The 12,112-nt window shown below is 42.5% G+C and overlaps 2 protein-coding genes across 2 annotated transcripts in view; both read right to left on the bottom strand.

Moving 5' to 3' along the window:
• bin3 (bridging integrator 3) overlaps positions 1 to 1,726 on the bottom strand; it is a 52,209-nt gene extending 50,483 nt beyond the window's left edge. The window contains exon 1 of the mRNA XM_061767339.1: positions 1,573 to 1,726. Within this exon, the coding sequence (XP_061623323.1) occupies positions 1,573 to 1,580 (8 nt within the window). The 5' untranslated portion in view covers positions 1,581 to 1,726. The remainder of the gene's footprint in view (positions 1 to 1,572) is intronic.
• Positions 1,727 to 2,425: 699 nt separating this feature from the next.
• Positions 2,426 to 9,786, bottom strand: egr3 (early growth response 3). Its single transcript, XM_061767338.1, has 2 exons — positions 9,222 to 9,786; positions 2,426 to 7,408 (listed from the first exon to the last, which is right to left on the bottom strand). The coding sequence occupies exons 1-2, from the start codon at positions 9,373 to 9,375 to the stop codon at positions 6,330 to 6,332; spliced, it is 1,233 nt and encodes a 410-aa protein (XP_061623322.1). The 5' UTR covers positions 9,376 to 9,786; the 3' UTR covers positions 2,426 to 6,329.
• Positions 9,787 to 12,112: the final 2,326 nt, after the last annotated feature.

The raw sequence follows: 12,112 nt of genomic DNA, 5'->3' as shown, positions 1-12,112 counted from the left end.
CAAGTGGGTCTTGAGGATAGCAGCTACAAAGGAGATAACTGACTCTGCAAAATGTGAACTGTCTCTCCCTTTGAAGGGTTAGGGTTAATTATAGTTAAGGTTAAGTTCAAGAGCTTGTTCTAGCACACTCATCTGTTATAATTTTTTATCCGTAAAGCACAATACTTACCGTTTCAATGTACAGGTAAATTTATAGTTAAGAGAAAATTTTGGACTTGTCTGGTTTTGTGATATAATGCATCAAAGGCCTCTTTGAAACACTTTTTCAATAAAACATGGAAATTCCTGCTTTTGCGTTTGAAGGTTTCAAATCTCAAAATGTACTTTACAGGATTTTTAACTTAATATTCATTGTTTTCCACTTTATGTGAACCCAGACCGTCACATGACTAAACCCAGAAAAACAGGTTAGCGGACTTCCTGTGTATTCTGCGATAACTAGCATAACTACGAGCTGATGACGTCATTGTTTGAGAACCCAAACTTGCTAAAATTTAGTTTTCTTTATGGATCGTTTTTTGGGACAAAATTTCAATACATCCACAGGATATAATTTATGTACACATTAATGATATGATATATGTAAATACGTACAAAGCCTAAACATTGGATATGGTAAATCTTTGGTAGCTCTTGAAGACATCTTGTGTAAAACAAAAGATGAATTTCTGCAGTAGCTTTGTCTCGGTCTCCTGTCATAGACGATCCACCAGTCACCTGAACCGCAACGGAGGGCGTGGATCTTTTTTTGCCGTAACTAATATTGTGTCTTGTGAGTGTATTCGTCTAGTCAATCACCCCTTGCTATTTTAGGGTAACCCTTTTACTTTGTACCGGACACCACTGCATCTACTTCCGATCAAACCTAACCCCAACTTGAATAACCTCACTTTTAACGTATTTAGTCAGTAACGTCCCACAACTCTAGGTCGGCTGTATTTATACGAATGAGACGAATATTAAATTGACATAAATACGACTGTTATTGGAATAGGCGCAAATGTTTCTGCGGCGAGCGTGCTAACCTGAGCTAGCAACAGTCGTCCTAATGTAAACAGACGACCAGAGCCCTTTAAAAAGAGCTGCTGCTCTCTCACTTAACTTGTTTGTTCAGTCAAACTATGTTATTTAGGTTAGAAGAATAGCAAACACATAGGGAAAACATAAACTTGAAGGGTATATATATATACACACACACACATATATATATATATATATATATATACATACATATAAATTTATACGTGGAAATGGCTTATATCAACCTTCCTAGCAAAGCCGAGTTAGCATAGCACCCTTGACAAGAACTTGTTTCCAAACTAACAAATGTTCCACGGGACCTACACTGCTTTAGCTAACACTATCCACACAACAGCTACTAGCACAATATGTCTCAGAAGTCAAAAAGAATATTAAAAACGTGTTTTGGGCTTTCATAGAAGCTAGCGTTAACTTAGCCTGAAGTTGTTCGAAGCTACCAGGAAATAGCCAAAACCCAGCAAGGCTTAGCTCAATGTATCGTCTCAGGCTGTATCAACTTAAACCGGACACATCTGAATCGTTCGTGCTTACCAGCTCATGTTTGCGTGAACTTTTAATCCAGTTTCATTGAGTTACTGTTTTCTTTCCTGGTACGCATCCCTTTCGCGCAAACGACGGGGCAACGAAAAGGAAGTTGGAGGATCACCCGCTTGGGTTTCCTCCGAAGGAAGCACCGCGACACAAACGTCACCCGAATAAATAACCTTTAATTATCAGCACGAGGCGAGTAGTTTTTTTTATGGTTTTGAAAACAAATGCAAATGGTTGTTTGTCTCCGATGTGTGTCAGAAGAGCTCCAGGATCAGAGTCACAAATGTTATATTTTAAACCCAAACTATAGGTTTTTGCCTTCATTGTGGGCCAGACGATCACCCAGCATGTCTACCTAGATCCTGTGGCGTCTGCTTCATTCAGAAGAGGAGAAAGTTTGGGCAGGACAACTCGTGGGTACACCATGACGACACACCTGCTCACAATGCCCTGAGCATCTGACAGTTCCTGGCCGAGAAGAACATTGCCATGCTCGAGCAACCTTCCAACTCACCTGACCCGCTGTGATTCCCCCCCCCCATCCCTTTTTCCCAAGCTCAAGCGGCTCATGAAGGCGACCCGTTTTGAAGACGTGTCCGACATCAAGATGTCTGTGATGACGGAGCTGCGGAGGATCCCGGAATGATCCGTCCAGTAGTGCATGAACACGTGGTAGAGAAGACTAGGAAAGTGTGTTACAGTCCAGGAGGGTTACGTTCAAGGGAAAATATATCTTTTGTGACTCCTGTCCTCGAACGTTTGCGACACAGATAGGCCTAATAGTTTACCCGCACAGCTTTTGTGGATATGCGGGACAGAAAATTGATGAATGGGGTGTGTAGTGGACCAAATGTTCAGTATGCAGTATCTTTCTTTATTCAAGTACTTACATAGAAATGACAAAACATTTGCATGACAAGTAAACAAGGATAGAGTAAAATTAATTTCAATATTCAGCTTGTCATAAAAGGACCTTATTGTAAGGTAATAGAAACATGAAAATAGTCCAAAGACATCCACAACAATTCAAACAAGACCTCTTGTTTTTCTCTAAAAACTAAACTAAAATAAAAAACTAACGGAACAGTTATCCCAGTGTGCGTCTCAAATTGTTCATTGGAATGGTTCGTATCCCATTATTCCCACCCGTTGTATTTTCATGCATAATAAAGAAATGAACACCGCCCACAGCATCGGGCAGGCAGCGCTTGGGAACATTTCCGTGCACATGCAAACATGAGGATATACTGCCATGAAAAGGAAACAACACAACGGAAAAACAGTGCACGTGTGAAAACACTGTAGTGTTGCCCTAGATCAGTGTTTCTCAAACTTTTCTCTCCCCCAGGAAAAGCACTGCTTACCACCTACTCTTCCAAAACCAATGGTAACCACTCCAACAGTATCCAGTGGACTGTCTGAACTTCAAAGGTTGTGCAGCTTGGAAATTGATAAGTGCTAAAAAAATAATAATAATAAACACCAACATTACTCACAGATAACTTGGTTTTTTTTTTGGGGGGGGGGGGTTATCAGACTTTGAGAAACACTGCCCTAGATAGCCACAAGATCCCTGAAGCCACCCCGTGAGTAGCCTTAACTATCTACACACAAGCCCAGTTGGACAATTAAAACATAAACATTAGCATACGGCTGCCTTCCACTCTCAAGCAGACTGAGGTCACATTTATTTATTTATTTATTTTTTGATTTGGAGTTTTCATCGCATATTGTTTTTGATCAGCCAACCCTGCAACCCAGTTTGGCACCAACATGGCTGCTGATGTTGGATCGCGTCCAAAGTGTAGCCGAGAAGGAAGATGAGGCATATTCCACCCTCCGGTTTTGTAAAAATATAAATGATATTGTTCTCGGAGATGGGACTGTTTAAAATACTGTCAACAACAAAAAATCTATAGGATTCACCCAGGAGGATTATTTTCCTGCTACCACCAAACTGTAGAGTGAGGGGGTGGGAATGAGGAGAGCCTGAATCCATCTGTTCATTACAACAACAAAAAAAACACACAAAAAAACCCAGAAATGACAAATACACACAGTCAAGAGGATGTGACCAATGACATTGAATATGTGAGGTTGTAATTACATGGCTTCATTTAGTCATGGAAAAAAAAAAAAAAAAAGTGCTGCATTCCTCAACACAATGCAACGACGAGGAGGCCACAGTCACTATATAATTAAACATCCATTCTCACTAAGCAAGTGTCAATTCAAGAATAGCTTTTTTTTTTTTTGGTCAAATATATTCAAAAATCTATAACAGGGGTGGAGAACCCATAGCCTGTGAGCACATTTTGACCAGGCAATGCAATTGAAAAAACAAACATGTTCCCCACCCCTGCTTTATAATTACTGGCTAATGCTTGAAACATCAATATTACATTTAACATAAATAGTTTTTCTATCTAATCACATCATAGACTATATTGCTTTGTGCTTACTGCATGGGAATAGCTGCTACATGACATTTCTTCAAGAAAATCTCACCAACAATCTGATGTGGTTTGTTAAAAAAAAAAAAGTTTTTAAATGAGCTGTTTCTTTCATTTTATGTATAGTTTCTGTTCAATTCTCTGGGTGCCTGCTCATTTATCCATGTAGATGAGTTTAGAAAGGAACCCTGTGAGGCCAAAATAATTGGAAAGTCAGTGGACACTCGCCAGGAAGCTCAGCAGTGAAAACTGGTTGTTCCAGCAGAGAGTGACGCTTATACTACAACATGTTCTCTGTGAGAACACTCCTTTCAGGCTTTGCACTTGTCCACAATTCACTTTGCATCCCGGCGTCTATATCCACCCGCCATACTTGATAACAATATGTAGAAAAGTCTCACTCGAATAGAAGACGCATTCAATTAACAAGCACAACCAATTCCTGGAAAAAAAAAATAAAAAAATCTGCTTGCCAAACTTGATGGTTCTTGGTAAGATAGATCATTATATTAATAAAGTTCTCAAAGTAAGGATTCTAATAAAATCAAATGAGAAACACTCTTGCCACATGAAAATGGTTATTAGTCCCAAAATACACATTAAGAGTAATGAAATAACCTCAGATCAGTTGTGTGGAAGATTAGTTGACATCTCATGACTTTTGATAACTTAAGTTGGATTCCAGTCTTTACTTTTCATTTCTGAGTATGTTATTTAGCAACATAAGCCCTCAAGAAAAGGGTCAGCTTTTGAAAAGTGATGTAAGGCAATTTGTTCCAAATGTGATTGTTTTGTGGTTAAAACAGATCTTTAAGAAGACAGATGTGTGTTTTTACCTCCTTTCAGTACAATGGTCAACATAAAACCACTTGAGAAAAACATTGGCTTTATGCAACAGTTGAAGCGACTGTGCAGTCATTTAGCCTCGGCAAAGTGGAAGAAAAGTTAACCACTTCAGGGATGGTGCAATTGCTAAAATGAAATCTTATTTGGTGGGGTTTTAATGCTCCAAACTTTTTCGTTTATTATTGTAAAGCATATCCTCCACAAGCATTCAGTACAAAGGTTCTCCTTTAATTAATGCAGATATTTTTGTATTTACATATTGTGCATCGTGGCATGCACATATATGTACAAATATAACCACTTATGGTGCATTTGAGCGCATAACATAGTGTAGCAACTTGCATACAAATTTGAATATGGCACAAAAACAAGAAACACCTTTGTTGTCAGCTCAGTCTTTATGTCTAAAAATGATTTGGATATTGAATGTTATTTTAATCATGTTAGCTGCCCATCTTTTGGATTCTCCAGCCAGCAAATTTGAGAGTGTATGCAGATACTACCTGGAAGTACAAGGACAAATTGCAACCTAGTTTGCAACATATTTGTAGTCGTCTCTCCATTACAACACATAATTTAATGAATGGTTTGCTGTCATGTAATTGGAGAAACTAGGAATAGACAGTATTGGTGAGAGTTTGACATAAATCCACCTTGGAGAAAACATTTTGTCCAATGAAAAGTATGTATCCAAATGATACACGATGTGTTTCAGAATTTCTTTTTAAATTTGCAAAATCTGGAGCTACAGGAATAGTGTATTGGCATGCAGCCATGTAACAGAACAATCCATGAACATTCAGTATTTAGATTTAGTCAAACTAGAATGGGAAATATGTTTGGAGTCTGGTCTTTCTTTGAACCCTGCATAGAAGCAGATCTCACTCGTGTTATGTTTGGCAATTATCAGGCACAATAATAAGAACAAGGTTTGCTGAGTTACCACGATACATTTGGCACATTCATAGGAGAAAACAACATTGAAATAGAAAAAAAAAACACCACACCATAACAAAAAAGACAAGTGCCACTAATACGGTGTCCATGACAGTACACAAACACAACCAATTGCACTTTTCAACAGCCTAATAAAATGAATGCATACATCCCAGACAACTCACCCTTTCAATTTGCTCCTCTCTTATTATTTACTTTGTCTATTTCAATAGTTGTGATAGAGTCTGGTTTGCTCTCAGTTAAGAAATGTACAAAAGTGGAACCAGAGCAAAGCCAGCGTAGATGCACGGTGGGACGGAATGTACTAAGATTCTCTTCCGTTGGCACTGCAGCCTCTCCCCTCTTACTTCAACCAACGGCATCCATCTCGAAAAAGCCGGCACGAGGAGAGGATGGGAACAAGAGGAAGAATCACCTTTTGCTTTTCTAATAATGGATGTGGCCCCATTGTACTGAGTCTGTGTAAAGGGCAGACTCCAGTTCGAGTGCAGGTAGTGATGGTCACGAGGGCCCCATGGTGGGCCCCCCGCACGAGCTCGGTGGAGAACTGTGGCTGCCGAGCACTCCGTTGCCTTTGTCGGACGGTTTCTTGTCCTTCTGTTTCAGGTGAACCTTAGCATGTCTCTTTCGCTCGTCGCTCCTGGCGAACTTGCGCCCGCAGAACTCGCAAGAGAAGGGCTTTTCGCCGGTGTGCGTGCGGATGTGCGTGGTCAGGTGGTCGCTGCGGCTGAAGGAGCGCATGCATATCCGGCACTGGAAGGGCTTGTGGCCCGTGTGAATGCGCAGGTGCCGCGTTAGCTCGTCTGAGCGGGAGAAGCGGCGGTCGCAGTTCTCCGCCGGACAGGCGTGCGGACGTTCGTGGACAGGCGTTTTGCTGGGGCGGTTGGGATACTTCCGCGGTCGGATGGGTTTGAGCGTAAGAGTCTGTGGAGGAGGGTGGTGAGGGGCACCGTGCTGCTGCCCACCGATGAAACCCGGGTGCATCTGCTGCTTGTCTTTGAACGCTCGGATCGTTTCCAGGGGAGTGATGGGTGGAGGGTTGACCCGGATGGGGTCCATAGTCTGAAAGGGCTTGTGCTCCATCACACTAACTTCCCCCTGGTGATGGAAGAGGTTGTAGTCGGGGATCATGGAAAAAAGGCTGCCATCCATGGAGGCTTTGGATGTGGAGTGGTAGTCATTGGCGGGGTAAGCCAGAGCCGTGCTGGTAGCAGGACTGTGGTGGAAGGACACCTGGTCCTGGTATAGGTCACCGCAGGTGGAGTAGGCGGGCAGCGGCGGGCCGTAAACCTGCTCCATGTCGGAGTTCTGTCCTCCCATGCTGGCCGCCGAGGACGGCGTCTGGGTGCTTACCGTGCCGGGCGACGGAGAGACGCCGAGGATCCCCGCGCTGACGAGGCTGATGATGTTGTTGTCGGAACACCAGCCTGAGCCACCGATGCCACCCGAAGGCGGCGTGTCGAAAGCAAATTTGCCCAGATAGGTGACCGTCTGCCCGCTCCGGTTGGACTGGAAGCTGGACCCGTACTGAATCTCCGCACCGGCTTTCTCGCTTCCCATGCCTATATCCATGATATTTTCTAGGTTAGAACAAAAACAAAGGAAGAAGTCATCCACATGGGTTTCTCAAGCATTACTAAGTCCACTCTGTAAAAAGTAACACATATCAAACTTTTAAAGGTTTTTGTACAAGTCAAAGTGATAGTCCTATAGGTTTGTCCTGTCCTGAAGCAAAAAAGTCTTAAAGTTTTATAAAGAAAAGTCAGCGTCGCCCGAGCAATAAAGTCAAATGAGTGAGTTGTGCATCTAAAACAGTGACTGTCCCTCTGCGATCCCACAAGCCCTCATAAATCACAACCTAAACACCCCTTTTGATCCAGCCATTGTGTCCCTCAGGAGGACAGCCAAACTCAATGGCAACATCATCTGACTTCTTTACAGGGGGAGGACACCTCACGCACCATGCACGCTCTCTCATTCTACACACATCTGTACATCATGGACGAGGTGTGGGGGACTCTCTACATTAACGAGCGTTACAAGTATTGAACATGAATTGTGATTAATCAGACACCCTGGATACGCCAAAGATGCCAATCATGCCATGGAGACTCAATCAGAAGATATGAGATATGTTCGTTTCACACAGAAAAAATGCATATAGGGCATACATAAATATAAATACATTTAAATGTCGCTCTATAATTACCGGTATTTGGCTAAAGGGAAAACATGCCTGTATATTTTTAAATACCTGGCAAGTAGTAGCAATGATACATTTGTCATTTTAAATGCTGCATTTTACGCTGATGCCTCAGTTCGCTTGAGATTTTTTTTTAAACAGAAATATGGCTCATACAGTGCATTATCCTACATTTGCAAAAATAATTTATCATGGGGAATTGAGAGAACACACCTGCTGTCGATAAACTGTTTTATCATTTTCATCTTTTTGTAATTGTCTCTTCATACATTTTATTAGGACAAAATAAAAAAGTTGCTGTCACCTTTTAATTTAACATGAATTGCACACAGGGTATTCGTGTAAGAGATATTTTTAAGGTTTCATTTCTTTTATATAGGTGAAACACTGTGTGTGTGTGTATTTTTAAAATGTTTTTATGAGCACAATTAAAGGTGGGAGTAAATATTAAAATCTCGCATTGAATGTGCAGCGCGTAGATGAAGCTGCGCACGATTGTTGCTGATTGATTTCCTGCCAAAGTGCGCACAACCGCGACGATGGAATTAATAGCAAATATACACACCACATAATCTGGATGAACGTGGAAACGGGGCCTCGCAGTTTTGGAGCACAAAAGCAGGTTTCGCGGGGGCCTGCGTGCGGTCTTGTCGAGCTTTCTTACAACGAGGAAAGAGCAACTCAAATATTAGCGCTTGAGCTTGATCAAGAATGCAAATAAGAGCCGTATTTTAAATTGCGGGTGAATACTTATTTAATAGCCATTTGAAAGAGTCCATTTTCAGTCACTTGTTATGAATCAGCGGTATGGGTCAAATGGACATTTTCTCTTGTCAAATTGAAGAAATCATAATCAAAGCAATCTGGAAATTAAAGATTGAGGTTTGTTTTTCACGATTTGTACCTAAATTACAGTTATTTAGTAAATCCTAATGTAAATATATCATATAGATTTAAGATCGGTATTAGAAGTGTATTTCCACGTGTGCGCGTGTGTTGTTGCCGGGGGCCGGTGAGCCACTTGAGCCGCAGAGAGAGCGCACCGAGCGGCGGAATGTGCGCCTCGAGCGGCGCGCTAACAGGTGCTCTTCCACAACTTCTCGCTCACTTCCTTTCCCTCGTTGAAATAAACGAATAAATACAGTTTTAAAAGAAGAAGAAGAAGAAGAAGAAGAAGCACTTGTTCTTACCCGTGTTCATCTGCGAGTAGTGGTTAATAGATTCCGTGCTGGTGAAAATGTTCATCGACGTGGGGACGTCCTCTTCTGGGTACAGGCTGTCGGGGATGCTGTTGATTAGACTGCTCATGGTAAGAGGGAGCTTGTCCGCCACTTTCCCGGTCATAGCACTGCGAGTCACTCCGGCATGGGTGAGAGGGGGGCCGACGTGCGCGGAGCTGTATCCCCCTTCGGGAATCAGGTGCGAGGAGTCGGAGTCCAGCAGCGGCAGCGGCTCCCGGTGCGGTCCGAAGTGGTTGTTATGTGTTTTTAAAGTTGATCTCCTTCTCGAGTCGTCAGCGCTTCCGTGTCTCCCCGCGACTATTTTGTTGTGACTCGGGAGCGGCGTGGATGCTTTTTGTGGGCTGCTTGTGGTTCCAATGTGGACTGTGCGAGGAAAAAAAGAAAAAAAAAAACCAACAAAAACAAACAAAAAAACGAGTGATGGCTGTCTGTGTACTCGCTCTATTGGAGCTGGCTCGGGGACTTCAGTGTGGCGGCATTAATAGTGGGCTGGAACCTTGGCGTGACGTAGATGCCCATATAAGGACAGAGAGCTCCGAGCCAGGCTCCCCCGCGTCAGCCTGCCCCGTGGAAAATACAAGTGGAAGAAGAAAGTGGCTCCTGGAGATAACGGGGGTGGGTGGCACGGTGACCCAGTGGTTAGCACATACGCATCATAGTTCTGTGGTCGAGGGTTAGAATCCTGCGTGGACTTCTCCACGTGCTGCATTTTTTTGTTTTTTTGGGGGGGGGGGGGGGTCTCCGGGGTCCATACATGTGCCCTGCAATTGGCTGGTGACCAGTCCAGGGTCAGAGGTGGCAAACGTACTCACACACTGCACTTCAGTATTTCTAAAAAATAAAATAAATAAATAAAGACTGGGAGCAAGGTATACTTATTCAACTCTTGTACTTAAGTAAAAAGAATAAAATATAGGTTTGGCAGTTTTACGGAGAATGCCCTTCCTGACTCAACACACCCATTTACATTTTTTTTATTTTAATCCAGTTTTGTGACAGTTAGTGGCTCGGTATTGGGCCACCAGGAATCAAAACTGTCGTCTGCATGAAAAGCAGCAGCATGTACTCCTACTACTGAAATATAATTCTAAGTACAAAAGTAAAAATGAATTTTTACTGTCAGCTATATATAACAACGTGTCACAATAAAAGTTCTCTTCACACCGATCCCTTTTCTTCCTTTTATTAACTTATTAAACAAGGCCATGCATAGGGAATATCTTGCTTCTCTGATTCTGACAGCATTGTTAAAGCTCCCTGTTTCACATTCTTCAATGTCACTAAATCCCCATATATATGCCACGTTAAATTCCCACTTGAGGGATTATAATCAGTATAATTTTAAAATTAAGTCACATGGATGTCTTGTTCCTCCACTGACTGGACTTCTTTTACACTTGTAGGTATGCAAGTGGAGCGTATCGCACACAATAAGCAGCCAACGTGCATGGACAGCGCAGGCTGACGCACATCAGTTTGTCAAAATTGCAGCAAGGCGCGCTACTCTGGCTGCCGGGTTTTGGCTGGCCCACGTGACCGCCACAACGTGGAAACACCAAATAAGGAGCCGTCCGGTCACGCCCCCTCCCTGCCGCTCTCGGCCCAATAAGGACAAGTTCCGGGTGAAGTCGTAATAGTGGAAAAGTGATCTAAAGCCGCAGACAAGATGACTGTAGAGTAGACAAAACGTCACGGCGCCGATTTTGACAAGCAAAGTTGTGGGAAACACAACAAGTTAAAAATATCACTTCTCTTTCCCTCATACTATATATAGTGTATAAACAGTATGTGTCAACCTCATGACAATACTGTCCATTATATATTTTAAGTCTTGAGATGAAAAGTTTTGCAAACAAAAATATAGATAAAACATAACATCAACAGGAATGCCAAAGAAATGTGAATATTCTGACCCAAGAAATTAATAATAGCTTCTCAATGAAGCACGAGTGTGTAATGAGAGTGTGTAGGTTGGTCTGAATCATGCTCTGTGTTTTGGGGGCTTTCACAAACTAAGGCAGTGCAGCGTGTGTGTGTGTTTGCGCATATGTGGTGATTACCAGTTACACAGCATCTGCCCCGTCCCAGGCTGGCCACTTGAATCAGCAAAATAAATGGTGATTCTGCAATTCAGTTTCTACCAATCTTTACTGTCACAAAATCATAACCATTCATACTCATAAATATGTACCTGATAGTAAATGTAGAATACATCCCAGATTTGTTCATATAGTGGAGAGGAGGATTGAGAGGCCTTTATTTGTACAGAATAATATTAAACTATATTGTATACTGTATATGTCCAGTTAAACTGGAATATAACAAAAAATTATATAATGGAAAAACAAGGCAAATTGGGCAGAACTCATAAGGTGTGTTGCTCCCCGGAACAAGCATGGACACACAACATTGTGGAGTGACCACCTGCCAGTCTACTGAAATGCTCATTATGCCTTCTCCATATGACATAAGGTCATCTTTAACAGTGTGTGGGAAACCGATTTACAATATCCATCAATCTGAGGGTCTGTTTACAGGCCCTGGTAGGTGCTGCTGTGTTGGTTAGCAGCAGAGTTCAAACGTGCTCAGCATCTACGATTTGCGGCAATTGGAGTTGCTACCCTTTCCCCCCCTGAGAGGAGGCATCTATTTAGGGAGAGGCGTTTGTTTGTTCAAGTGGATGTCACTTATAGTAGGGACCACTATTTGAGGAAACCCTCTGTTCATGATTAACATCGAGTGCGGCCCATATCATCTTCCGTCAGGAGACTTGGGGTCCGAGTGATCCTTCGTTTTGGAAAGTTGGCCGGCTCAGGCGGTACACCTGATCTGTACCTGTC

Source organism: Phyllopteryx taeniolatus, chromosome 3, assembly GCF_024500385.1.
Source record: "Phyllopteryx taeniolatus isolate TA_2022b chromosome 3, UOR_Ptae_1.2, whole genome shotgun sequence".
Taxonomy (NCBI): domain Eukaryota; kingdom Metazoa; phylum Chordata; class Actinopteri; order Syngnathiformes; family Syngnathidae; genus Phyllopteryx; species Phyllopteryx taeniolatus.
This window is presented reverse-complemented; position numbering and strand designations above follow the sequence as displayed.